This window comes from Lethenteron reissneri, chromosome 21, assembly GCF_015708825.2.
Source record: "Lethenteron reissneri isolate LAM-NWPU_2019-01 chromosome 21, ASM1570882v1, whole genome shotgun sequence".
Taxonomy (NCBI): Eukaryota; Metazoa; Chordata; class Hyperoartia; order Petromyzontiformes; family Petromyzontidae; genus Lethenteron; species Lethenteron reissneri.
The window spans coordinates 15,628,636-15,655,281 of NC_083799.1; the positions used below are offsets into that span (position 1 = coordinate 15,628,636).

The 26,646-nt window shown below is 56.3% G+C and overlaps 1 protein-coding gene across 6 annotated transcripts; it reads right to left on the reverse strand.

Moving 5' to 3' along the window:
* Positions 1 to 392: 392 nt before the first annotated feature.
* LOC133345307 (cysteine/serine-rich nuclear protein 2-like) lies at positions 393 to 18,214 on the reverse strand. 6 transcript variants are annotated; one of them, XM_061555953.1, is made up of 7 exons: positions 18,073 to 18,195; positions 17,241 to 17,437; positions 9,887 to 10,076; positions 7,751 to 8,010; positions 5,239 to 5,535; positions 3,431 to 3,693; positions 396 to 2,611 (listed from the first exon to the last, which is right to left on the reverse strand). In XM_061555953.1, exons 3-7 carry the CDS (start codon positions 10,032 to 10,034, stop codon positions 1,381 to 1,383), a joined length of 2,199 nt encoding a protein of 732 aa, XP_061411937.1. In that variant the 5' UTR covers positions 10,035 to 10,076; positions 17,241 to 17,437; positions 18,073 to 18,195; the 3' UTR covers positions 396 to 1,380. The 6 variants fall into 6 exon arrangements, with proteins under 6 accessions (XP_061411939.1, XP_061411937.1, XP_061411936.1 ...); XM_061555952.1 differs by lacking the exon at positions 18,073 to 18,195 and having other exon boundaries at positions 17,241 to 17,966; XM_061555951.1 differs by lacking the exons at positions 17,241 to 17,437; positions 18,073 to 18,195 and adding an exon at positions 12,089 to 17,234.
* Positions 18,215 to 26,646: the final 8,432 nt, after the last annotated feature.

Below are 26,646 nucleotides of genomic sequence, written 5' to 3' on the forward strand. Positions count from 1 at the left end.
CAAGCGGTTGGAAGTTCCACATTGTTATGGCGAGGGCCCTAATCAACAATTGATTCCCCCCCCCCACCCCCAAAATAAATACAACTGCACAGTCCCTTTGTCAATTCAGTGATGGATGAAAAATGTCGGCTATGATAGTTTGGTCATACTTCACCACTGTGGTCAACGTGAGATGAGTGGGAGGGGGGGGTTGCCGTCTTCCCCCGTTTGTGGAAGTGTGGGAGAGTCAGCTGCCGTCTTTGTGATGAAGCCATCGCGTGAGCATAACTCTGCTACGTGATCCTGCGTACAAGCAGCTATACTGCTATTCTGTGCACATGTGAACAGCTAAACTGTTATGCTATGTGTACATCTGAGCAGCTAACTGCACGAGTTATGCTATGCGCAGCTGCGTATTGATGATTGTCCGCGCAGGCAGGCCTCATCGATGGTTTCGTTCCGGTAAAATGGTAAACGAAGACGCGACCTGGCATCTGCAGCCACACGAGTGGTAAACGAGTGGTTGTGTTTTCACATTTTTTTTTATTGACAAGAATATCCCCAGCCGAGGCCGCTGGTCACGACAGCCTCCAGGGTAACACGAACCTGGCGAGGACACGCGTGTCCCTCTGCCCGCTCGCTGCCCGTCCGCGCGCGGGACGAGGCGGCGTGCTCGAGACGAGCGAGCGCTCGCGCTCCGAGCCATTGCACTGTGTTTTCGCTTCACGCACACAAACACGGTCACAGGAGTCGATCACGGCTATAGCTAGAGCCCACCTGGGCACACGCACAGACCCGCGTCGTCGTCGTCATCATCATCATCATAAATAGCGGCGTCATATAAAACTAAAACAATGAAACACAACGGTGAAATAAATATAAATGCTTTCCAGGTTTTTTTTTTCATCAATTCGACAATTGTAAGGTATACATTTGAAATTACAAAAATTAAACCATTAAATGAAATGTCGACGGGTACGAGAGTTTAGATTTTTTTTTCTTTCTCCTGTAGTCATCATCATTTCGTTGACGCCACACAAACAATTATGGTACATTCTAAAATCACTACGCACGGCTCACTTACACCAACACACGAGGCTGCGCCGTCTGACAGAGCCACGACACTTCTCTTAAAACACGGGACACTTAAAATTCACGTGAAGCCACGCCTTTGAAATTGCATTTCACTCGAAGGATGGGGGGGTGGGGGGAGATTTTTTTTTGTTAAAACGAGGCGGCCGTCGAAATTCTCGGAGCGGCGCCGTCGCCCGAGCCTCGGCGACGCCGTGACGCCCGGCGAGAGATTCCGCGGCGCTTCCTTTGATTCACAGCGAGCGGCAGGGGAGAGCCCCCCCCCCCCCTTCACTCAACGACATTGCTCTTGGGTTGCGAGGGACAGGCTCAGATATCCTTCTGCTCCATTTTAATCATTTTAACGGCTTCCTCCGTCTCAAGTCTCTCCTCCTCCACGCGCGCCTCCGGGCCGGGCGCCGCCGGCGATCCCTCGGTGCCGCTCGCGCCGCAGCCAGCCCCGACTTCGCGCGGGAGGACGCGTTCAGGTTCGTTGGCGACGAAGGAGGAGAACGGCTCTCCTTTTGAAACGCGCGCGTTGGGCGCAAGGTGCCGACCCGCGAGTCCGTACGTCGGCGCGTCGCGGCAGGCGTCGCGCTCGTCCTCGATCCCGTGCGTCGCCACGTCCGCCGCGTTCGCCGGGGCTCGGGTGCTGGCGACGAGCCCGCCGCTCTCCGCGGCGCTCGCGCCGGAACCGTTTGTCGGCGGGGACGCGGCCTCCCCGCCGCCGTCGGAGCGACCCGCGGGCGGGGAGCGCCCGGCCGACAGCCGCTCCAGGGCCGCGTCGCCCTCCGCCTCGATCTCGAACGCCGCTTCGCCGCGGCAGACGATCCGATCCAGGCCCCCGCCGCCGTCCGCGACGTCGCCGCGAGTCGAGGGGCCGACAGCTCCGTGCCGGGGGCGCGTCGGCGCCTCCCGCTGCTCGCGAGCGAGACGCGGCGGCTCCTGCTCCCGGCACGCGCCGGGCCGCGGGGGCCCGTCCCGCCACGCGGCGCCGAGCTCCGGGCGAGTCTCCTCGTGCGCCACGACGCCCGCCGGCGCGTCCTGGAGGAGGGCGGCGAGCGGCGGCGGCGTCGCGTCCGCGGCGTGCGCCGCCGGAGACGCTCCGGGGCGGTCGTGAGCGCAGTCGACGGCGGGGGACATCTCCTGCAGGGTGGGCGCGTCCTGGGCCCCGTGCAGCTGCACGCAGCTCAGGCCATACTCCTCGCCGTGGAAAAGGCAGGAGGCCGAGGACGAGTTGCTCGGGAAGAGGGACATGGACGGAAGGTCGTCCGACGGGAAGCTGAAGAGCGAGGAGTCGAGGCTGTAGGAGGACATCTCTCCGACTCGCTCGCCCTTCACGTGAAGTTCTCCCTCCACCCTGCCCAGGTGCAGCGCCGACGGTATCCGGTACTCGACGCCCGTCGTGCCGTCTCCCCCGTCTTCGGACGAGCAGAGCGTCGAGGCGAACCCGCTGCTGGGGCTGTCGGGGTCTCCGTCCTCCCCGCTCATCACGTCGCCGCTCATCACGTCGGCGGCAAATAGCTGCATCATGGGGCTGTTGTCTCTGCCCGACATTCTGCTGGGACGGGGTGGGACAGACAGCGAGCAGAGGCTTGACGTGACGCGATGGCGATCTCACAGCGCACCACATCCCGGGCAAACACCGTACTCCAGTAAACACACACACGCAAAAAACCCGACTGCTTTGGAAACAATGGCACGGAGATGTTCGTATCTGGCAGGCGCTGTGATAACCTCTCCTCATCAATCAATAAAGTGAGTACCATATGAAGTTCATCAACAGTGGTGATTCTATGTAGAGACTACCCTCCACTTTGAAAATGTTCAACTTCCACCACTGGTTCAGGGCTGTCAACAGTGAATGAACGAAGACAAAGCTGTACCCAGACTGCTGGGGCAAGAGGGTATATATGTCGCACCAGGTACTCATTCAAGGCTGAACTGACCTAGGGGGCAGGCCTAGCAACTCGGATTGCCGAGTTTGTAGCGCGGCGCCACCGCTCCCCACACTGCGACAACGCCGGAAAGCGCCGGTGAAGTCACCACAGCGCTTGCGCCAGGCTAGGTGCGCACTTCGAGGCATTTCACGTGAAGCGTGGAAGCTGCGCCGGCACGCCTCTGTGGCCGTCTGGAACGCTCTTCCTTCCGATATTAGGCAACCACCGGAGCTATGCACTTTTACATCATCGTCATCTAGATTGACAAACACATTTCTTGAGAACCGCTTTTTGCGTTCAGTTTGTCCTCCTTCCCCCCGCACCTCTGATTCACGCGGTTTGGCCAAGTACGGTGCGAAAGAAGTTCAACGCACGCACGGTGCAGACCCAGGCCCCGTGGGGTCTACCGAGCGGCCGGCAGGTTCGCGAACGCCGCTCACCCGAGCATTTCTTGCGGGAGCACGGATTCGCCGAAGGAGCCGCAGGCCCTCTCGACCGCGCCGTGCACCAGGCCCCCATCGACGCCGGGCCCCCCGAGCGGGCCCCCCACGTCGTCGCAGCCCGCCTGCTTGCGCTCGAGCTCCAGGCGCATGATGGTGTGGATGAAGTGCGTGCGCACGCGCACCGGGTTGAACTCGATGCGCCCCCCGGGGTTCCCGCAGCCGTCCTTGGTGCAACCACATGGGAACGACAGCCGGTCCACCTGGCGGAGGGAGAGAGACGCGGCAAGGTGAATATATTGGTGGTGGGGGGGGGGTGCGGGGGGGTGCAGGAAGCGGACATGGTGGGGGGGGGAGGTTGTACGCAGTTTATTATCCTCGGGGTTTGCTTTTCACCAGGAGGGTCTAGTAGTCACCGGGCCTCTCATGGCCGGAGACGGGTCACCTTGGAACGACCTTGCGGGACTCTGCAGTGCGGCGTGGAAGGCCGCGTGCCCCGCTTGCCGGCGTTACCAAAACCCGCACCGGCGCGTAAGCTTGGCCACGTGACGTGCGGTGCGTCACACGCGCCGTCCCGACGGGACCTCGTCCGGGTCTGTACCACGCGCCACGTGCACGGCTCTGCTGCACCCGACTGGGGTGCCACCATGGCGAGACGTTAACTACCTCACCTGGTACACATGGGGTCAAGGGGTTTGACCCCGATGCCTGTATATTTGGAGTTTGCGCGTTCTCCCCGTGGTTCGCGCGGTTTTTTTTCCGGGTCCTCCGGTTTTTCCCTCCACATTTAGAATCAATGTCGCCACTCGTTTGTCCCCAAGAAATTGTTGAGCTGTCATTTGTGGCCAGATGCCTCCTGAAAGAGAGCTACATAGCTCAATAGGCCTTCCCTGGTCACAATGCAACATTTATTAGTTTAAACTGCAAGCGCAGCTGCGGGTCTGGGGCTCGGCATGGCTCGGAGTGGCTCGGTGCGGCCCGGCGCGGCACGCTGATGCCGGGGACCGGCAACGACGTAGCTCAGTGCACCGCGCACGCCTGGAGTGGTGCCACTCACTCTAGAAGCCGCGTTTGCCAGTTGTGGTGGTGCTGGTGTGTTTTATAGAAAAGTTATTTAGTCATCCGGTATGTGTCTCGCCGAGTCTCAAGACACTCCAGTTCTGCATTGGGATGTTCGGAAAATTCATTTTTAAACAGCGTTTGGTATGTGGGAGAAAAAAGCGAAGAGCTCGGAGAGTACCCACAACGTACCAGCGGATAAACTCAAATGTCTGCACAGATGGGTTCATTAACCCACTTGCTGTTCTTACATGAGCAAGAGCAGCAGGCCAGGGTGATGGTTTGAGTGTTTTCCAATCAGTGCGATCTGCCAACCCGATCCTACAATGCACCCATGTGTGCATCACCTTTGCGGTTTGTCTGTGAGCGGCGTTGGTTTGGCGTGGGTTCGTGGTATAGCTCGTCAGAGTGTGGTGTTATAGGTAAATGTAAAGGAGCAGCCGTGCTGTCACTTGCTCACGCCACAACCAGCCAAACGAGCCTCCGAGAGGCTAGATTTGAGGCTTTCGTGACTGCAAGGATTCATACTCTTAGGTTTTTTCGGTAAAGTCACATAGAGGCTATTTTGGCCGCACGTCAAAGCATGGCGTGTTGCAGGCGTGGCCCATCGCGGTTCAAGCGTGGCTCATCGCAGCGTGGCTCATCCCAGCGTGGTGCGGTTGCGATTCATCGGAGCGCGGCACGGGGACAGCAGGTGCGGTGAATCTCGGCGCCGGCGTTGGTGCGGTTAATGGGGGCGCGGGCATCACCTGGCAGGAGATGCCGGCCTGGCTGCACGGACACGTCTCGGGGTCGCAGTACGCGCGGCAGTCGCAGCCGCACTCCTCGCGCGACACGCGGATCGCTCGCAGCTGCTGCTTCTCGTCGCCGTCGATGCGCCGCACGCCCGAGGCGCGCAGCATGGCGCGCCGCTTGCGCGTGGGCAGCGGCTGCAGGAAGAAGTAGTCGTCCACCTGCACGGCCCGCACGTCCACCTCCTCGTCCGGGATGTCCTCCACCGTGAGGGCGCGGGCACGGTCGCAGTCCTGCGTGCCGTTCTGCGTCAGCTGCTCCCACGGGGGTGGGGGGTAAGGGTAGGGGGTGGGGGGTAGGGGGTATGGGTGGGGGGTAGGGGTGGGGGTTAGGGGTGGGGGGTGGGGATGAGGGGTAGGGATTGGGGTGGGGGTAGGGGTGTGGGGTAGGGGTGGGGATGGGGGTAAGGGTGGGGATTGGGGTGGGGGTAGAGATTGGGGTGAAGGTAGGGGTGGGGGGTAGGGGTGGGGGGTAGGGATGGGGGTGGGGGTAAGGTGGGGGTAAGGGTGGGAGTGGGGATGGGGGTAGGGTGGGTGGGGGTTAGGGATGGGGGGTAGGGGTGGGGGATGGGGGGTAGGGGTGGGGGGGTAGGGGTGGGGGGTAGGGGTGGGGGTGGGGGGGTAGGGGTCGGGGTGGGGGTAGGGTGGGGGGTGGGGGTGTAGGGTAGGGGTGGAGGGTAGTGGTGGGGGGTAGGGGTGGGGGTGGGGGTAGTGGTGGGCAGTGACGGAGTGGTGAGCACGCTGCTGCGTTACGAACCCGGCGACCCCAGTTCAGTTTCGTTGACCCGCCCACACTGCGCCTCTGTGACAAAGAGCTTCATGGCTCATCGGATTCCTCCTGCAGTCGAAATTAAGATTCAGATTCTGATTCACGCTCGCGACCAACACCAGTGACGGTCCTGGGCCTCCCCTAGGTCGACTCTGCCTTAAATAAGTACCCGGTGTGGTGTGTAAACATCGCCACTGGGGAGACAAAGGTGGCCGGGCGTGGTGCTGGCCACCCACCCCCTCGTGTGCCGTGCCGGCCTTCCCAGGTGCTCGCTAACAGCACTTGCCCCCCCTACAGTCTGTCGAGGCGACACGGGGGACCTTTGTCTTTGGGGTGCCGGGTTGGGGTTGAAGGTCGTGACACTCGGCCGAGATGGAGGGGGGAGGGAGGGATGGGTGAGCAGTTGCGGACCGATCCCCCCCCCTCCTCCCACCGCCCCTTCCCCTCCGCGCCGTCAGCTGCTGTTGCCATGTGACTGTCTCCACCGTGCGCTTGTGCTGCTGCCGGAGCAGCGCTTGTGCTGCCTGGCCACACACACGCAGTGTTTGGACATTCTCTCTGCCATGCGAAGAAGCACGCTCTCGTGCCGGGCTCTTCATTCGCACGCTCGGTGTGGTTACGTCGGTCGATTCGCTTTCTGGTTGATCCACATTGCCCGTCGATGCGGGAGTGGAGGGGCGGCACACAGCACCCCACCCGGCTCCTGTCGACTTGCTCATTTCTTTTTTCTCTGCGCGTTTAGTTCGTCGTCCTGCCCTCCCCCACCCCTCCCCCGCACCTCCGGTGAGCACGGCTGACCCCGTACGGCGCGAAAGAAGTTCAACGCACGTACACTGTAACACCGTACGCCCGGGCGCATTGAAGAGCCACCCTCGAGGCGACGCCGCTCGTCGTTCTTGCCCAAGCGCGACGGTTCGAATTCCAGCGGCCGCCCTGGGTAATACCGCGATGCGCATTAATCTTATAAATGCTACGCGCTGCCTGCTACGCTGTGGACGTTAACGATCCTGTGACGGGATTCACAAGAGCAGGCCACTGCGTGCACAACGCCACGGTTCAACTTTTTTTTTAAATTACCACGTTACTCAATTCATAATACGGTCGCAATAATCACTCCTTGCTTTTTAAAACTCGGCAGGACCCTCCTGACAAAGAAATATAATGGAGAAATCCGATGAGCTATGAAGCTCAGCAAGAGTCACGAGACTCGGTGAGGCTTTCCTGGCAAACAAACAAACAGAAAATAAAACGGTGCCTGTGCATCTCTCGTGCCGATCACCGAGTGGGCGAGATCGTTTTGTGAAGAGACGAGCGAAAGCAGCAGCAGTTGCTGCCCCCCCCCCCCCGAGCCTCCCCCCACTGAGCCTCCCCCACAGGCTTCGCCCTGCCCTCCCCCCTCGCCCTCCCCCCTCGCCCTCCCCCCTCGCCCACCCCCTTGCCCTCCCCCCCTTGTGCCGCCCGCCCCCAGTGCCTCACTCGACGGTCGCTTTCGGACGCGGCTCCTGCGGCCGTCTGGAATGCTCTTCCGATGTCAGGAAGCCACTGGAGTTGCGCACTTTTACATCATCCACATCGACAAACTAATTTCTTTAAAACCGCTTTTGCGCGTTCAGCCATTGCCTTTCCCCGGCACCTCCGACCCGTGCGGTCGGCTACGTACGGCGCGAAAATAAGTCCCAACGTGCGCGGGCGCACGCGTACCTGCATGCGGAGGGCGTTGAGCCTCTCCTCCTTGAGGTGCTGGCGCAGCACGTGCTGGTGCGCGTTCTCGCGCTCGCGCGCAAACTCGCCCAGCGAGTAGACGGCGACGTGGTCGTGGTGGTTCGCCATGCCCAGCGTGCTGCCGCCCTGGCTGGGCACGCTGGTGAAGCCCTGGCGCCGCGGGAAGTGGAACACCGTCACCTGGCCGAAGCGCACGCTCTTGCCGCGCTGACGCTTTGGCGGGTGCAGGATGGAGGAGGCTGCGGAGTAAACGCCGGCATCACGAACGAGCGAGCGCGTCACCCCGCGTCACGCTACGGTGCCTCCCGGTGACCCCCGGCTTCGAACTAGGGTGTCGTATGTGTACGTACGTACGTAGAACTTCTTTCACACAGTACGATGCCAACCGTGCTCATCGGAGGTGAGCATCACCACCTGCCTCGATTTTCCCAGGACTATCCTTTTGTTGAGACGGCTGCCCTGAGAAGCATGTCTTTCCGGGGGCGTTAATAATTTAATCTCCTGGCTTTGTCAGTTGTGTAACGACGCACCACTCCACACGTAGTGCTGCCATCTTCGAGGATTGCGAGGCAGTCTTCTTCCCGTAGCTATGTCCCGGTTTTTATGTACCTTAGATAAGGCAACACTACTCCGAACTTGAATTGATGAGAGAAGGTGAAGCTTTGTAAAGGGCACTGACGGAGCCAGTGGGGGGGGGGGGGGGGTGAGGTGGTACTTGCCCCCCCAATGATCCAATCGAAATCCCTAATTTCGATAAGATCATTGGGGTTTATTAGTAATACATCGGTATTTTGCGACCCCCACTGCCACTGTGTAGCATATTATTACATGCCAGGGACTCTATGAGATGATAGGACAATAGTCTGAGTCCATAATTGGCAATAAGTAACGGCAAAGCAGTTATAAGTGACTCAGAATTGTGCGCAGTTGCGTATACAGTGCACGACTTCCCTGAAGGCATCAGCACCTTCAGCGAGCGCGATGCCGATCACACGACGCGGTTCGAATTCGACCCTCGATCGATGGCTGCGCTGTCGCCGCACGCGCGTCGAATAAAAAGCAAGGGACAAGTCCTTACTTACTAACAACTCCACTATCATTTTTCATTGCTGGAGGGGTTGCCCCCCCCCCCCCTACCTGAAAACCCTGGCTCTGCCATTGGTAAAGGGTGCGCCTACGAGGTTCGATTGCGCAGAGAGACGACGCCGCTTGGCTGCTCACTTCCGAACGTAGGGGGCGTTTACAAAACGGGAAACGATGATTCTCTCCGCCCCTGTGTGTGGTTGGCAGCGCTCCACAGCCCCTCGCCAGGAACTCCTTGCAGCAAAAACGTCGTTGGTGCATTAAGAACAAATTCATTGTTATTGTCACGGCCGTGAGTCATCGATTGCCCGCTTACTCAACAACGCACGTCAGTGACTTATTGAAAACGCAGCTTGCGACCGATGGGTACACGGAGTTCGGGAGCGGATTACGCGAATCGCTAATAAGAATCTCTGCGCACGTCCGGCCCCCTCGGCAACCTGCTCGTGGATGAGCGCGTCCCTACGGGGGACGTGCGAGTCGTCGAGATTATTTGACCATACTTCACCACGCCGGTCACCGAGGAGTGAAGGTGGGGGGGGGGGGTGAGCACAGACGTAACACTCCGCTGCCCTCTGCCGACCGTCACATAGCTGAGCCCCACGACAAGCTCGTGGGCATGATGGCGATCATCACTCATCCAAGCACAACCCCTGCTAAGGCTTCTGAGATCCGATGAGATCGGGGGTGCGCTCCAGGTGACGGTAGTCACAGGCTCATCAATAAAATGGTAAACGAGTCACGTTCCCATAATGACAGAATAACGTTGCGCTGAAGAGACTTATCTTGTCCGAATGCTACGCGAATAACAAACGACGCCCGCGACGATGACGGCGACGGCGATCGCGGGTCCCTGGGATTGCCAGCAGGCGCCGAGCCAGACGAGCCACCCCAAGGCGCTGGCGAGCGACCGGCGAACGCGCTGGCCGCTGGCCCACCGCCGGGAGCGGTGTCATCAAGCGGATCACGGGGATCGGCGGGAGTTTGGAAGCGGAGCGACAGGGCGGGGAGCGGTGCATGCAGGGGCCTCACGTGTGAAGTGCGTGTCTGCCGGAGGGTTGACGCTGTCTCCGCTGTCGACGCTCTCGCTGCCCGAGAGCTCCTCCTCCGAGTCCTTGGAGGAGGAGCACGGGGAGTCGCCCTCCACCTCCTCGAACTTCCTCTTGAGCACCTCACTCATCGTGGCTCCGCGTGGGCCGCCCGCCGCAGAAGCCGCCGCTCACTGCCGGGATATCGCACAGCGAGCGCCCGCCGTTAACAGCCGCCACCAGCCACCCGACCCGCGGCATTACGCGTGCACCGTCATGTGCTGCATAGGGACTCCAGGCATAGCAATGTGGAATTTCCACCGCCGGCTCAGAACCGCCGACGGAGATAGACCGTGTCCCCCGTACTCGCTTGAGACACTTTTGGCTTGAATCTTTCCGAGCGGTGCTTGCCACCGGGTAGGATTCTCAGCCACGGCGGCTAACGTCAGCAGTGACAACCGCAATGATTCCGCGCGATCGCCACCAAATCTCGCACTCACCCGCGGGGGTGAAGTACGGTCAAACAGACAGTCGAGTCTGGGTCACGGCTCTAAAACGAAGGAGGAATTTCCACCCCGAGTCGAGGACCACCAACAGTGCTCTGAACAAGGTGTGGAATTCGAGTTGCTCATTTGAATATTGAATCCATCATTCGGCACGCGCCCTGTGTACGAGCAGGCAGGCTGCACAATGGGAGGGGTGGCTCGCACACAGCCAGGATGTTTGGGGGCAGGTGCAGGCGCAGCAGGTGGCGGAGGGAGGCAGGGATGGAGGCAGGGAGGGGGGGTCACACGAACATCCCCCGTGGCCTGCGGGGCAGACTGCGCGCGCTGTCTCAGCGTGCAGTCTGCAACAGCGGCCCGTTGCAGGCTCGTGTCGAGCCCTGACTGCCATCAGGAGCAGATGCCGCTACCGCCGCCGCCGCAGGGTAACGGCTGCGTTCAGTCCCCCCGACTGGATCGGTGGCCTCTCTCGGTGAGCTTACGCTGCGGGGGAGGGGGGGGGAACGACTCTGAATGTTATTTTGTCTCAATTTCGCATCGAACTGACCGGAAATCTCAGTGGGAAAGGCACGAGGGGTCCGACCGGTGCCCCCGTCTCGCCGAACGTGGACCGGCTCGCGAGCCGAACACCGCCAATTGTGGTGTGTGTGCCCGAGCTTGAATGAAAGCCAAGCCGTGATTTCCTGCTCAAGCAAGCGTGGAGGCGGTGTTCATCTCCTGTTTACAGCACGTGGCCACAGTGAAAATTCCGCTTTCATATGGCAAGGGCAAGTTTGTCTATGGATAGAATACCACCGCATCTCAATCTAGGTCATTTAGCCACGCGATTGGTGATGCCGAGTGAAGACCTGGTCATTGCAAGGGTTGCCACCTTTTGCGCAGACCAATCGTGGACATGTTTCTCGATGAGCCTAGAGCTATCAGGAACTCGCAGTATACGGTAAAAACGCTCCACCCAATACCACCAAATCTCAGCACAAATAAATTCGTGCCACGAAAACAACAGATGCCAACTCCCCCGACTGTGGGTGAAGCCTGGACAGGTGGCCACCCCACACCATCAAGAGACCAAAGAGACATCGACTCTGCGTCCGCACAATGGTGTGGGGGTTCCAGACAACAACAATAAACAACAAAAACAAGCAATAAACAACAAGCGTGCAACTCAGACGCTTCACTACACTACCCCTTTCGCTTATCGTAACGTCTGCAGCTATTTTTGCCGTTGGGAAACCTTGCGCCCCCCCCCCTGCCCGCATCTCTAAAATAGAGGCGGCGCTCGTTCTGTGCGGGCGGCTCTGGCGTGCCGCACGCGGCTCCGCCAGAGCCGGGTTTCCCAACCCCGAAACGCGCCAACGGCCTTGATCGGCGCAAATCGGTTCCACGGACGCAGCGTGGCTCGCGGACGGCCCAGTCCACGCACTCAACACTCGTCGCGTGTTTCCTGCGGGAGTTTTTTTTTGTTGCGAATTAAAAAAGTCCCAGAGGAAACATTCCGATTGAAACCATTCAGGCACACGGGTAACAACAACACACGCCTCCTGCGCCAACTCTCCCAGGACACGCACAACAAAACCTGACCCCCCCCCCCCCACTCCTCTGCAACCTCCCTCCTTGTGCCAGCCTCAATCACATCCAGGGCCAAGAGTTGTGCTGCTTTGCACCGGGCATCTGTCAAAGAGAACTGTTGACCAACTGCGTACCCAGGCTAAATGTCTTCAGAATTAACAGCGGTGAGTCGGTTCACTTGATTTGACCAGATGGGAGCCCACCGACACCAAGCAACCTGTTTGCAAGTAAATACAATGTGTAGAGAAAAAGTGGGACAAATGATTAAGACAGAAATTGCGGAAAACGTGTGCAGTTATTTGAACTGTGGAAGCTAATACAGAGAAAAAAAGCAAGCTTTAAATGTGCATCTATGGACAGAACTCCATTTATCCGCTTTGTTGTGGGCGGGTAAACCTCCGTTAATCCGGTTTATCCGTGAGGTTATCCGCGACCGTATCCTTGAGAAAACACCGTGGAAAACCACGGATAAGAGAACGTCTCTGCTGATCATATCCATTTATCCGCAAATAATGTTGCAGATATAATAGGTCACCATTCAGCAATGAGCAGCAGGTCAAGTCATAGATGATCACGGATAATGGGAAGGAGAGGATTGCAGATTAAAGGATCCGCCACCAAATTGGTTCCACGGATAACAGGCGTCGTGAGTAATCCAGCCACGGGCGTGGATTTATGAAGTATTTTACACGTAACAATTAACAAAAATACACAGGAAAATATGACGAACAAGAAGCCGGGCATGACAGCAAATGAAATACATAAAACAGTTTGACAATTGCTGCAACTGGCGGTATCTGATGCAAAGCTCTTGGGTAAATATCAACGAGAGAGAGCGTTAATGGAAGGAATGCCACGATCGCCGACATGTTTGACAAAGGCCACGGGTCGCACAGAGAGCAGAGATGTAAAACTTCCTTTTTGAAACAAGCCACGATGGTTGCCTGCATCATGAACCCAAAACACATCCCCGTCGTGCCCTACTGGGGATACGTGGCCGCCGAATATCCACCGTGGCGTGTTGAGCATCGAGAGAGACCTGCGAGCGGCCTGAAGGCGCGATGATTAGCGGCACCGAGAAGTGATTAGCGGCGGCGATGAGGAGCGGAGGAAGGAGGAGCAGCGCTGAGAATTGCGACGACGACGACACCCCGGGACGGCCTCGTCACGCAGAGTGCAGCGGTGACCGTGAAGATGTTTCCGTTGCCATGGAGCGGGACCGATGTTGCAGCAGAAAATTCATCGCAAACCAATAGCCACCGATCCTTATGCTGAAGCCATATCTGTGTGTCTTAGTACAGTGTGTGTACACGTGGATGAGTGGAGTTTCATATACACGCAGAGAAGGTATGTTAACCGCTTGTCTGGGGTTCTTCCTAGCTCGTGGTCCATTGGCTTCCTCCCTCCACCTGATACCCCACCGATTTTATTTATAATCTATAGATGTAGCAACTCCACACCGATGCCACTTGCCTGGGCAGCACTTGCATCTATTATCCCAATTTTCTGCTCCATCTTATTTGCCCAAAGATAATAATTATTATTAATCACACATCTGAAAGTCTTGCTTGATCGGAAATATATTTTCATCCAAGGCTCAGCCTCCTCCGAATGTATCGCTGATCCTGGCACGAGATTTACTTGAGAAGTTTGCGACGTTGCGTATATCCCCGCCCTGTGCCACACTCTCCGAAACCCTTCCCTGTGAAGCGGGGAGCGCCCATCGCTCTTGCGAGGGAAACGTTCCCAGATGCGCCGTCTCGTGTCGTCCAATTCTGCAGCTCTGTTAATTAGGCCATCACCACTTTTGCAGCCAATACGCTCCCACGCGAGCGCAATACTGTGCCCACAAATAATTATCCATTCCATGCAAGCGTCCAGATACATTATCACACGATTAAAAACAGTTTCCCTTTGGCCAGTTTTTTTAATTAAATAATCATTTCCTTTGTTTTCAGGCTCAGGTCTCATTCCCGAGAGGAATGCCGAGTCTCATAGGATCCTCGTTTAGCGAAAATTGCAATTTTTATTTGCCGCGTTAGGAGACGCCGTACAGCGGAGACGTGCGTCAGGAGGAGGCGACGAGACAGAGCATTTTTCTGTCAAATAATAGACAGTGTGCGTGGCGTCGTGTCGTGCAGTGCGCACGAAACGCAACTCCGCGGGGGAGCTCTTTGAGATGCGCGGGGCCCTGTGACATGAGTTAGATGTGGCCCCGAGTGCAGTAAGATGAATGAGAGCCGCTGGGCGGTGCGAACAGCAGCAGCCAGGAGAGGACTCGAGGCCAGAACCCCAGTGTCGTCGACTGCAGGTGATGGGGAGGCAGCAGACTGCGTGGTGTGCGCGCGTGCATCATCCTGTCCGCTTATCTGTTCCCACCGCTTACACACAGAACAGAGTCCTGGGGATGCAGATAAGGGGCCTAAATCTTGAGTCAGCGGAAAGGCCGTTTCCACTGACATGTGGACAATTTCCTGCAGTTTTTCGCTAATCTGGCCATTTGCCACCCCACCCCCCACATCAAATTGCAGAAATGGGGCTGCAGATGCAGATGATACGAATCAGATCATAAGCGCTTCAACACAATCGCATATCATACTTTGCAATTGCAATATGACGCCCCCCTCCCCCCACCTCTTGAGAGAGCAAGTGAAAGCAGCAGGCCTCTAAGTGAGCACCACGGTAGCCTGAGCAACGCTCGGCACTGTCAGTGCCGTCAGTGGCATCGCGACTCACACATTTTGCCGATTCGCGTCATTCCGACGGCTCGGTTCAGACGCAGCGGCGTAGCGTCGCTTGGCACGCGTTCTGGTGCAAGCTCGTCCACCCTGCCCCCCCCACCCCGCTCACTGTGCGCTGCCCGGTGTCTGGGCTTCCTTCCGACCCGTGCAGTTGCACCACTCGCGCCTGGCGATCGCTGCGCCGACGAGCACGGACACGCTTTGTGGCTGCGGCGGAGAAGAAACGTCCAGCGCGTAATGTTCCTAAGATAAGCCGCAGTTGTTTCGGCAGCTACACGTGAGGTTGAAAACACTTTTTTTTTAAGAAATAAATGTTTAGTCTTATGGTGGAAGAATGGAGTCAAAGTTCTGATCTGAAATCAAACGCGTTCTTTGCCCCCTGGAGGATCGCCCGTCAGCGAGAACAGTGAATTATTGTCCGCGCGAACGCAACTCGGGCAAGCCGCAGAGTGCCGTGCGCGCTGACAGCACTGGGAACGGGACTCGGTGTCTTTTTGGCCTCTGTGGACAGAGTAAAAAAAACGTGAAAAAATTTACAGCCTTCCATCAATCCACTGCTGGATAAATGTGTCCCTGCGCCCTGTCACGGGCGGTTGCCCGACCATAATTCACGACACTGGTTAGCGCTGTTTCGTGAAGGTGGGTGTGGGGAGGGTGGAGGGGTCAACCCCAGAACTGGTTCAGACATCAGTACCCACCCTCTGATGCTAGCCGTGATTAGGAATTGAACCTCGGGTGACCGATGTGCCACAGCTGCACCCTCACGTCGAGAGAAAAAGAAAACCCGAAATCTGCCCGTGTTCAAAGAGGCCACCCTCGACGACGCACAAGTGGGGAAGGGGAGCAAAACCCAGAACCAGTTCCGTAGGTGCCGTCTCGCCACCCCAGCGGGTGACCCCCCCATCGGCCCGCAAGCCGAGGCTCCCACGCAGGCCGGCGAGCCTCCCTCTCACTGCCACCGCAACGTCTTCCTGTGCTAAGAATAAACTCATTCAAAAACGCACTGTACACGCGCTGCAATACACACACACACACGCGCACACACACGTGTGTTGCCGGGCCATGGCCCCCCGCTGCCTTCGGGGCTTGTGTGTTTATGCGTTCTTGTACGATTGCGTGCTCTCAAAATACAAAAAAATAAGGCCGTGCTGGGTAAACGGTGGCAGAGTGGGCACCGCGCTGCGTCGCGAACCCGGCGACCTGCGTGCAACAGCGGCGGCGGCGGCGGGTGGAATCCGAGCCGGTGCTCGCCCACGACGAGCAAATAGCAGCAGTGGGAGACACGCCGCTGGCCATACCGGCGGCGTATCGCCCTGCGTCCCGCGCTTGCCAACAGCACCTGCCTGCCCCCAATGGACCGCGGCGGATATAAAGCAGATCTTTGTTTTGTACAAATGTGCAGTGAGCAGTGGCGGTTCGAACACACGCCACGTTTGTAATGTCGAACACCTGGGTTATGTTCTTGGCCATTGCGCCTCGGTGGCAAATGCCATCTGAACACGTTGGTGCGTCTCGAATAGGTCGACTTAAATGAGTCTACCTGGTTGTGCTTGTGCACCGCTGGCAATGCGGCATCACCAAAGAATCTGTTGAAGTGAACAGCCGGTGTGATGTGCGAACAGCAGCACTGGGGAGACGAGAACGTTGCAAGCCACGGGATAATGGTGTCGCTACCCCGTCTTGTGCCATGCTAGCCTTAACGTGCGCTTGCTAACAGCACTTGCCTCTACAGCAGATGAGTCGAGATGGGAGGAACTCTTATGCGACGCATGACTAGAACGACCAGAAATGTTTAACACGTGAGAATTATTCAGATTTTCACAATAATCTCGTGTGACCCTTAACCCTGTGCCATTTCCTCTGACATGGGTTGGTGCCACATTGTCCACGATTGCGCCATTAGATTTCACCATCTTAAGCACTTTCCCTCTCGACATGTGCCATCATTAGGCGCAGCCTCTTGCCATGTGCACATTAAGGTGGCGGATGGATTTCTCGTGGCAGCGAGTAAAGTAAGGGTGCCTCCACTTATTCCCACCCATCTGAGCGGTGTTTACACTGCGGGCTAAATGGCCCTTGGGAGAGGGAGGCTCACCCCTCCAGGAATGTTCCCACAAATGACCTCTGCCAATCTGCCGTCTTTTGCCGAATACTGTACTCATTACCGGCCATTCTCACTTCACCGCTGGAGAGGTTCGCTTTTGTTGATGGCAACTGTTCACAGATACCCGTTCTCATAAAAAACACGATGGAAATTCCCCACAATTTTAAGTGGAAATGCACTTTTGTACGATTAAAAATTAAGCTCCGAACATTTAGGCTTTGGGACCGATTACAATTACACCACCCGTGCCCGAAGACACTCGTCAATTCGTTTTGGTTTTTAAGAGAGGCCTTTATTTATGAGGCTGCCGTCAGGAACCGAGCCACTCTCGAGGGAATGGGCGCGCAGTGTCCTTGATCGGGAGGGTCGTTGGCCTCCTCCCCTCCTGCGCGGATCGTCAAAGTGGCCGGAGAGAGAGAGAGAGCAAGAGAGCAGACCCGCCTGGAGATGAGAAGCGATCATCAATAATCCATGACCACCTTCCTGCACAGGATCGCGCACGCCGACCAACGAGTGGCGCCCGTGTGGGGCACGATCCATCCGCAGCGGTGCCACCGCATCGTCGCACGGACCTCGAAAGGCGGCACGAGTTGGGTGCACGAGCTGTAGCGTCAGCTGTTCCGCCGCTGCTGCTGATCCTGCACACGGGATCACATGACTCATCCGAAAGATTCGCGGCTCGGCATTTAAATGTTACCGGGAAGTCGGGCACTCTGAGATCACCGCGCGAAATGTCGCAAAACATCAGGCACCCCCCAAATATTTTTTTTTGGAAGAAAAAAAACCCCCCACACCGGTGGCAGGATGTCCATACATGGCATGGAAAACAGTCTGCTTGCCGGCGCATAAAGTGCCAATTGGAACAACGTGTGTCCATGCAGCGTTACACGAAGTCAGCCGGGGAGAATTGTTAAACGTTTCTTATCCAGTCACAGGGGCAACATCATTCGGAACGACGCGAAACACAACAATTGTGCCCAGCTGCGACCACTCATTCCCTCCTCCTCCTGTGACTGTTGTGCAGTGGGGGGGGCGGGCGGGGGGGTAGAGAAACGGAGCGGCAGGGAGGAAACAAAGGAGGGGGGGGGGGCATTTAAAGCGCCAGACAAAGCCACAGCGCATGACGGAGTGTGCCGGACGAGGCAAGCGAAGGCCGAACCTCTTCCCTGCCTCGGCGCGTTCCTGCGGGGAATGAACGAGGGTTGTGGGTGTGGGGGGGGGGAGACCCCCTTCGAGGTGGCTGGCTGGCTGGGTGCAGGGGGGGGTGGGTTACCTGTACGGGTGAGCCGAGCGTGGCGGGTGCGGCGACGTCTCCCGCTCCTGCCGCCAGCAGCACAGAGAGACGCCAACAGCCGCCAGCCGCCGCCGCCGCTGCTGCTGCTCGGGACAGACAAAAGCCGCCCCAGAGGAGGTATGGAACCAGCCCACTTCGCACGCCGCGCAAGCCCCGGCCAATGCGCGGCCTCCCCTCCCGGCGCATTAGCATCGCGGAGGCCGGCCGGCACCCCCCCACCACCACCACCAGGCTAAGCCTCCTCCCCGGATAGGGCAGAGGGAGGAGTGGGGGGGGCTCCATTGGACCGGCGTCTTTGTGGCGTCACCACCAACACCCACCCACCCAGCCACATCGCATCCACCCCACCCAGCCCGTGGTGGTTGGTGGATGGGTGAGTGTGTGGAGGGTGGGGGCAAGGCTGCTGAGGCTGCGGGTATCGGTGGGGAGGGAGGGAGACATTCCTGCTGAAGGCGCCACTGATAGTGGAGGTTTAACTCGAGGGGAGTTCGCTGCGAGTCTGGGTCTGGCGGCGGCTCTCGCGAGATCGTGCCCGCGGAGGGTGGCTGCTGGGTGGTGGTGGCTGTGGCAGCCCACCCACACACCACCACCCACCACTACCAAAACCACCACCCACCACTACCACCACCCACCCACACACCACCACCACCCACCACCACCACACCACCACTACCACCCACAACCACCACCCACCACCACCCACACCCACCACCCACCACTACCACTCACCACCACACACCACTCACCACCACCCACCACCGCTCACCAAAACCACCACCCACCACCACCCACACCCACCACTCACCACTACCACTCACCACCACACACCACACACCACCACCCACCCACCACCACCCACCACTCACCACCATTACCCACAACCACCACCACCCACAACCACCCACCCACCACCACTACCCACCACCACCCACCACCCACCACAACCACCCACCACCACCACCCACAACCACCCACCACCCACCACAACCACCCACACCCACCACCGACCACAACCCACCACCACCCACCACCACCCACCACAACCACCCACACCCACCACCACCCACCACCACCAGCCACCACCACCGCCCACCACCATCACCTACCACCCACCTACCACAACCATCACCCACCACCACCCACCACAACCACCCACCACCACCGACCGCCACCCACCACCACCCAGCACCACCACCACCCACCACAACCACCCACACCCACCACCCATCACCACCCACCAAAACCACCACCACCCACCTCCACCCACCACCACCCACCACAACCACCACCCACCACCACCAACACCACCCACCACCACTCACCAAAACCACCACCACCCACCACCACCACCACCCACTACAACCACCCACACCCACCACAACCACCCACACCCACCACCACCCACCACCACCAGCCACCACCACCGCCCACCACCATCACCCACCACCACCCACCACCACCACCCACCACCACTACCCAGCATCCACCACCACCCACCGCAACCACCCACACCCACCACCCACCAACACCGACCACCACCCACCACCACCCAGCACCACCACCACCATCAACCACCACAACCACCCACACCCACCACCACCCACCACCACCCACCACAATCACCACAACCACCACCCACCACCACCACCCACCATTTCTCTAGACACGTGCTGTGTGGTCAATGCAAGTTCCAGTTCAGCCCGACAGCAAACATCGTGCCCGTTCGTTTGGCGAGCACAGAAAGCAGCAAAAATAAAACACACACACAACACGTAACACTGGAGGCATTTACACAAAAAAGTTAACAGTTGGTATACAAACAGCGAGCGGCTTAAAGGCCACGAGAAAATTTGCTTACAGGAGGACTCGCAACACGAGATATTGCGATGGGAGTGACAGCGAGCGAGCGAGCGGCTTTCTGTCACTGTCCTAATCACGCGCATCCACAGCGCCGTACAATGTAAGCGGCGTTGCTGTTGCACATCTCTCTCTCTTTAAGCGTCCCCAGCAAACTCGACGAAATTAGCAGAAGGCAAATCACGAGACCCTTACTGGCTCGCGCGCGCGTTTATTATCGAATGTCCCGGCTAATAGGATAAGTGCGATAATTGTTTTTTTACCATTTTATCTGGCAACAAAACTGACAACTTTTTTTTACAAGGAGTCATGTTTGCATAGACCGCAATACCTGCAGTCATAATGCAAACAAAAAACATAACTCTGATCATGTATGCACTGTCCTTGAAGTTGATTGGTCCACACCCGAGACAGCTTTCCTTAGAGCCTAGTCTCACATGGTGTTGGACCAGATGACGCCAAAAGGTGCCTTTTTGGCGTCATCTGGTCCAACATCATGTGGGACTAGGCTTATGACTGCAGGTATTGTGGTCTATGCAAACATGACTCCTTGTAAAAAAGGTCAGTTTTGTTGCCAGATAAAAGGGTAAAAACCCAATTATCATATTTTTTACTGGCAAATGAGGTTCCAATGGAGGATAAGTGCGGTGTACGACTTCGGGGCCGTCCATAAATGACGTCACGCACCTAGGGGGGTCAGACATTTGTGACGATGTGTGACGAGGGGGGGGGGGGGTGAGAAATGTGACGTCACATCAAAATGCGCAACTTTAAATAAATATAGACAACACGTTCTACTTAATTAAATAGACGTTTTAATAAATGTTTTTTCCTACAACATCAGAGTGCAGCGCCACATTAAATGCGCACTACAATGACAATAGTTTAAAGCGATTTGAAACATGTTTTATTTGGGGGGGGGGCAGAGCTTTGTGACGTCATATTTGAGGGGGGGTCTGACTTTTTGTGACGCCGTGTGACGAAGGGGGAGGGGGTCAAAAATCGTCTAAAATCGCGTGACGTCATTTATGGACGGCCCCTTGTCGTCTGCGAGATGTCGCTTTCGAGATTCGGGTTGCCCGCTGTGGCGTCCTGACGGGCGAGTCACGGGAATCGCGAGGGGCCACGCCTCGTCAGCGTTCAGGAGCCGCCTGAACAGCAACACGAGAGAGCTCGTGTTGCTGCTCCACCATCCACACACACACACCCACATATACATACATACACACATACACACACACATATACATACATACACACACATACACACACACATACACACACACATACACACACACAGACACACACACACAGACACACACACACATACACACACATACACACACATACACACATACACACACATACACACATACACCCACCCACACACACACCCCCACACCCGCACACACCCCCCCCCCCACACACACCCACACCAATCCACCCACGCGGCCAGCGGCTTCTGCCTGCTTTAACAACCTGCTCCCATGTGATGCCATCCACGTGGCTTTCGTTAGCCCCCCAGTCTGAATTGGCACTCGCGTCTTACTTGCCGCGGTCAGCACCCTCCTGGATCAACAGCGATTGCTCAGATTGAAACTCCGTACAGGGCCCCAAAGGCACCGTATTTTTTTTTGTTCAAATAAATTACAGAACTCCACGTATCCACGACCCTGTTATCTGCGGGATCTGTAGAATGCATGTGTATATATACGTTGAACTTCTTTCGCACCGTACGTAGCCAACCGTGCTTATCGGAGGTGCGGGATCTGTGAACATTCATATGATGCGCGGCCCTATCCTCCCCTTTTACGTTCTTTTATCTGCAACAGCAACAACATCTCCTGCGGATAAGTGGATCTGCGATATTCGCGAAAGCCAGGACTTGCGTCTGAAAGGCATGCCTCGATACATCAATTCACGGATAGTATAAATAAATCCACGAATAAATTAATGGACAAGCAAATGTTCTTTCTCACTTTGCCAGCGAAACGCTGCTCGGAGAATGAATGAGCGCGCTGGTGATGGGGGGTGGGGAGGTGAGAGAGAGAGAGAGCTCCGGCAAGACTCGTCCACCGCCTTGCGTCGCTCCCTCGAGACGGCGGCGTCTTTCGTGAGCCCAAGGCCACAACAGCAGACTGGGAGCACACGGCACGGGCGGCGTGATGAGCGCAGAGCACTGTACGGCGAGCAGCACACGCTCGCCACGCCGGGTGCTGCTGCTGCTTACTGCTGCTTACTGCTGCTGCTGCCTGCCTGCTACTGCTACTGCCATAGATCTCGCTCATTTATTTTTCACCCCAGAAACAAGAAAACCCAACCGAATGTTCTCCGGTGGAAGAAAAAAAACTCCTCCTCCACCACAGAAGAGACTGCATCCTGCATCGCTGCTGATTGCCTCGTTGGAGAGGTGTCTTTTAATTTGGCGGCAGTGAAGGTTGCAACCTGGATAATACTTTGTGCAGGAATGATACCGATTAAGTTAAGGTGAATTGATACCTCCGTCGATAAAATAAAATTGACTAAAATTGGCACTTCAATTGAAAACAGGAATTGCGGTTCTTAGGTATGTTTTTGATGGTTGTGATGTTGGTATCTGCGCTGCCGTGGGTAGGCAGAGGCATTACGCCTGGCGCAAGCTGCAGCTGACGGAGCTCCGGTGCTGCTGAGTAGTGACGAGTCCCTGCCACCAATATATCAGCAAATCACAATTTTATGTCATTGAGCCTGTCGACAGAGTCACATTCGACTGCCAACAAGCCTGGCGCTGTTTGACAAGAGATTGATCTCGCTTGGCGTGCCCTCCTCCTGACTGCACATTGCACTCTCTCACCTGTTCCACGCACCTGACCTGCAGGCTGTGTCGTGCATATGGGCCCATCATCAACATGCATATTTTCCTCGAAACAAAATATGTATTTTTACTGGATAAATCCGATGAGCTGTAAAGCTCTTTTTTCCCCACAGATGTCCAGTAAACCACTGAGCCACTCCCTTGAGTGTTTCTACACCCAGGAGCAGCTGCGATTCGCATCGTCACACGTCCGATTAAATGGACGTGCACGATAATGGCGTGGCCTTTAGCTAATTGGTCGGCAGAAGACGAATATGTTTTGACCTCGTGGTCGTGGTGACCCTGACGCTGTCCCCTACGCTGAGTCGTGCTGGCAGTAGGAGGAGACGGAGGCTTGGGGTGTGAGCAAAGGAATGGGAAATACCACATCCATTAAATGACCGCGAATCCGTGAAGCAGCTCCAACAGCTGCCACCATTGGACCCAGCCCCGGTCTGGCAAGGCTCCGCTGTCAGGCCCAGCTGTAGCAGGTTAACATCGCTGCAATTTAATAATCACAGTCGTTGCGTAATAATAGTCGCCGCATTCCGTTTGACAGTCCCACCACTGTAACGCATTAAGTGGCTGCATTTGACACGGTCGTTTATTCTGCAATTATTTGTAAATTAAGGATTAACATCGGCGGACGAGCGGTGTGCGTGTGGGGGGGGGGGGGGATGGTGTGGGGGGGAGGGCTGCGGGCTCCCTGTTGATGGATGTGAAGGTGCTGGCTGGAGTCTGCTCGGGTTGGATCACGCCGGGTGCTTTCAGGACAGCCACTGGGAGATGAGGACTCGAAACTGGCGGATACGGGGAGGCGCTGGGACCGGGTGACGAGATATTTAGATACTATGGCATTGTGCTATGGACCAGAGAACGTAACCAAACCGAAAACCGGAAAAAAGAACCGGGTTTAACCTAAATAAAAATTCCCAGAGAAAAACTGAAGGATACATTTTGGCTCAGGAATGAATTCCCCTCACCGTAAAAAAGGGATGCGGTTACGGTGCAAAACCGGTTCGAAAATATGTAGACACCGCGCATGGCAACTTGGATGGTAGACACTCACCACACTCACAGAGACACTCACCACAGACACAGAGACACTCACCACACTCACAGAGACACTCACCACACTCACAGAGACACTCACAGAGACACTCACCAGAGACACAGAGACACTCACAGAGACACAGAAACACTCACAGAGACACAGAGACACTCGGCACAGACACAGAGACATTCACCACAGACACAGAGACACTCACCACACAGAGACACACAAACACATCAGTCACAGACAGACCCACACACACATAGATACACATGGGGCTAGATGCTCAAATTTCCGATATTTTAACCGGTGATTTGTAATTTTAAGGGGGTTATACGTAGCAATAATCGCAGTCTATTACACACATTTGAATAGTTCCTGAATGGCCACGGTGGCTATGCACGCGGCCACTAGTCCAGCACTGTGGAAGCAGCAGCAGCGAAGGGTTCGTGAATCACCGCACGCGAACGTCGCGAAACTCTCTTCCCGTTGGGTGTCAGGCGAGCAGCCATAACCCTGGCTCGCCAGGAGATGGCGACACAGCAAGTGTGGACTAATATCAGCCGTTTCTTCTGCATGGGATAGAGCGTTCCACCCTCGCACGCGTGGGTTTTCTAGAGCTGCTGTTTTAGTGCGTGAAGGACGATGCAACAGTTACGATGGTCACCAGCCTGTGTGCACACTGTGCTGTATGTGCACACTGTGTGCATGCTGTTTTGTGCACGAGCGTATTATGTACGTGCTGTTGTGAATGCCATTCTATGCACTAGCATGTGTGCATGATGTGTTTAGTATGCTGTTCTATACAGCAGCCTGTGTGCATGCTGTTTTCAACACCAGCCTGTATGCATGCTGTTCTATACTCTAGGAAGGGCGCATGCTGTCCTGTAAACCATCCTGTCTGCATGCTATTCTGTACACTATCCTATTTGCATGCTGTTCTGTATGACAGCTTGTCTGCATGAATGCTGTTCTGCACACCAGCCTGTCTGCATGCTATTCTGCACACTATCCAACGCGCATGCTGTTCTGTACACCAGCCTGTCTATCTGCTGTTCAACACGCGATCCTGTGCGCATGCTATTCTGTACGCCAGCCCGTGCGCATGCAGCGCTATAGACCAATCTGTCTGCACGCGTGCTCTTGCTAGACACTAAAGCCTGTGCGCATGCTGTTCTGTACACCAGCACGCGCTGGCGATGTGCATTTAAATGACCACAGTGCAGCAACGCGTGCGTGCGTGCAGCTGCCTGTGCGTGTCGTACTGTAAGCGGCGGGGGGCCGAGGGGACGGCGAGTGCCGGGGAGCCGGGCCCGGCTGCAGACTGCTAATGAAGGCGGCGCGAGCAACGAACGCAGCAGCAGCAGACTCCACGTGCTCCCCCCCCCCCCTCCTCGACCCACGTGCGCGCACACGAATGCAGATGTGCACGATTAATTTCCGCAACAATTGCGCAAATGTTGAAATGAAAATACCCACTTAACACGTCGTAAAATACTTTTTTTTTTACAACTGCCGAATTATTTCAACGTCTATCTAAAATTTACAATTTGTAATTTGCTTTGAGGACACGTGCAATAGTGTGGCTTAATGAATAGTCATAATCTAGCCGTGTTGGACTATGGGTTATTGAGGCCCCAAATGAATGGACAAAGAGTGCTGGGACACCGGCTCCGATAAACCTCGTCTGGGCACGCTGGGGCTCACCGCAATAGAAATGCCCTCAGTCCTAATTGTCAAGGCAAGGCACACACAATGTGTGTGTGTGTGGCACGGCGAACAGTGACATCACAATGTTTTTTCTTGCTGCTCTGTTCCGCAGAAAAAAATCTTTGACGGACACACACATCACCTGATCGGGCTTGGATTAACCCTCGAATTCACTCGATCTGTCGGACTGCTACTTAACCCAAACGTTCCGTGCATTCCCAATCTCGTCACACCTGAGAGCCACGGCTCTTCCCACCTGTGCCCCTTGCTGTGTCCACGCGTCCGTACCAGTTCACTCGATGAAGGAATTCCTCATGTGGGGGGGGACGGTCAAAGGTCACGTCGTTTCCGCGGCAACGTGCACACCGCCTCCATCGAAACACCATCACTCACCTGTCAAATCGCGGTGCCACATAGCCATGGCAACGGCGGGGGGAGGGGGGCTGCAGAAGGCAATGGGATGGACCTGAGTGACGCTGGTTAATTATCATACGACGCTGCCATGTGCCACGACTGCTGTGCCTTCACACCCTCAGCGGCTTCGCCGCTCGTGCCAGGCTGTGCCACGTGGATGGGATGCACGTTCAGGTAGCGCTGAAGAAGTCCCTGCGTTGAGTAACCCACGTGGCATGGCAGTCACTTCGGAAACCGCGGCTGATACACAAACATATCTATAATCACGTGTTGCTATTCAACTGAAGTGGATATTACTGGAGTGAATGCAACGGCATCCTTCGTCGAGTGGCAATGAACACTATTTCCGAAGGCTTGTTCATTTTCTTCTTGGTTCTTTCGGTAAAGTCACGTAGAATGGAAATAATAAAATAATAAAAATAAAACATAATAAAATAATTCTCACGACGTTTCGGCCACAACGGAAGCAGCCGTCCTCAGGTGGAGAACAGGTCTGTCGAGAAGACAGAGTCTGAAATGACTCTGGTGGAGAACAGGTCTGTCGAGAAGACAGAGTCTGAAATGACTCTGTCTTCTCGACAGACCTGTTCTCCACCTGCGTTGTGGCCAAAACGTCGTGAGAATTATTTTATTAAGTTTCATTTTTATTATTTTATTATTTCCCTTCTACGTGACTTTACCTAAAG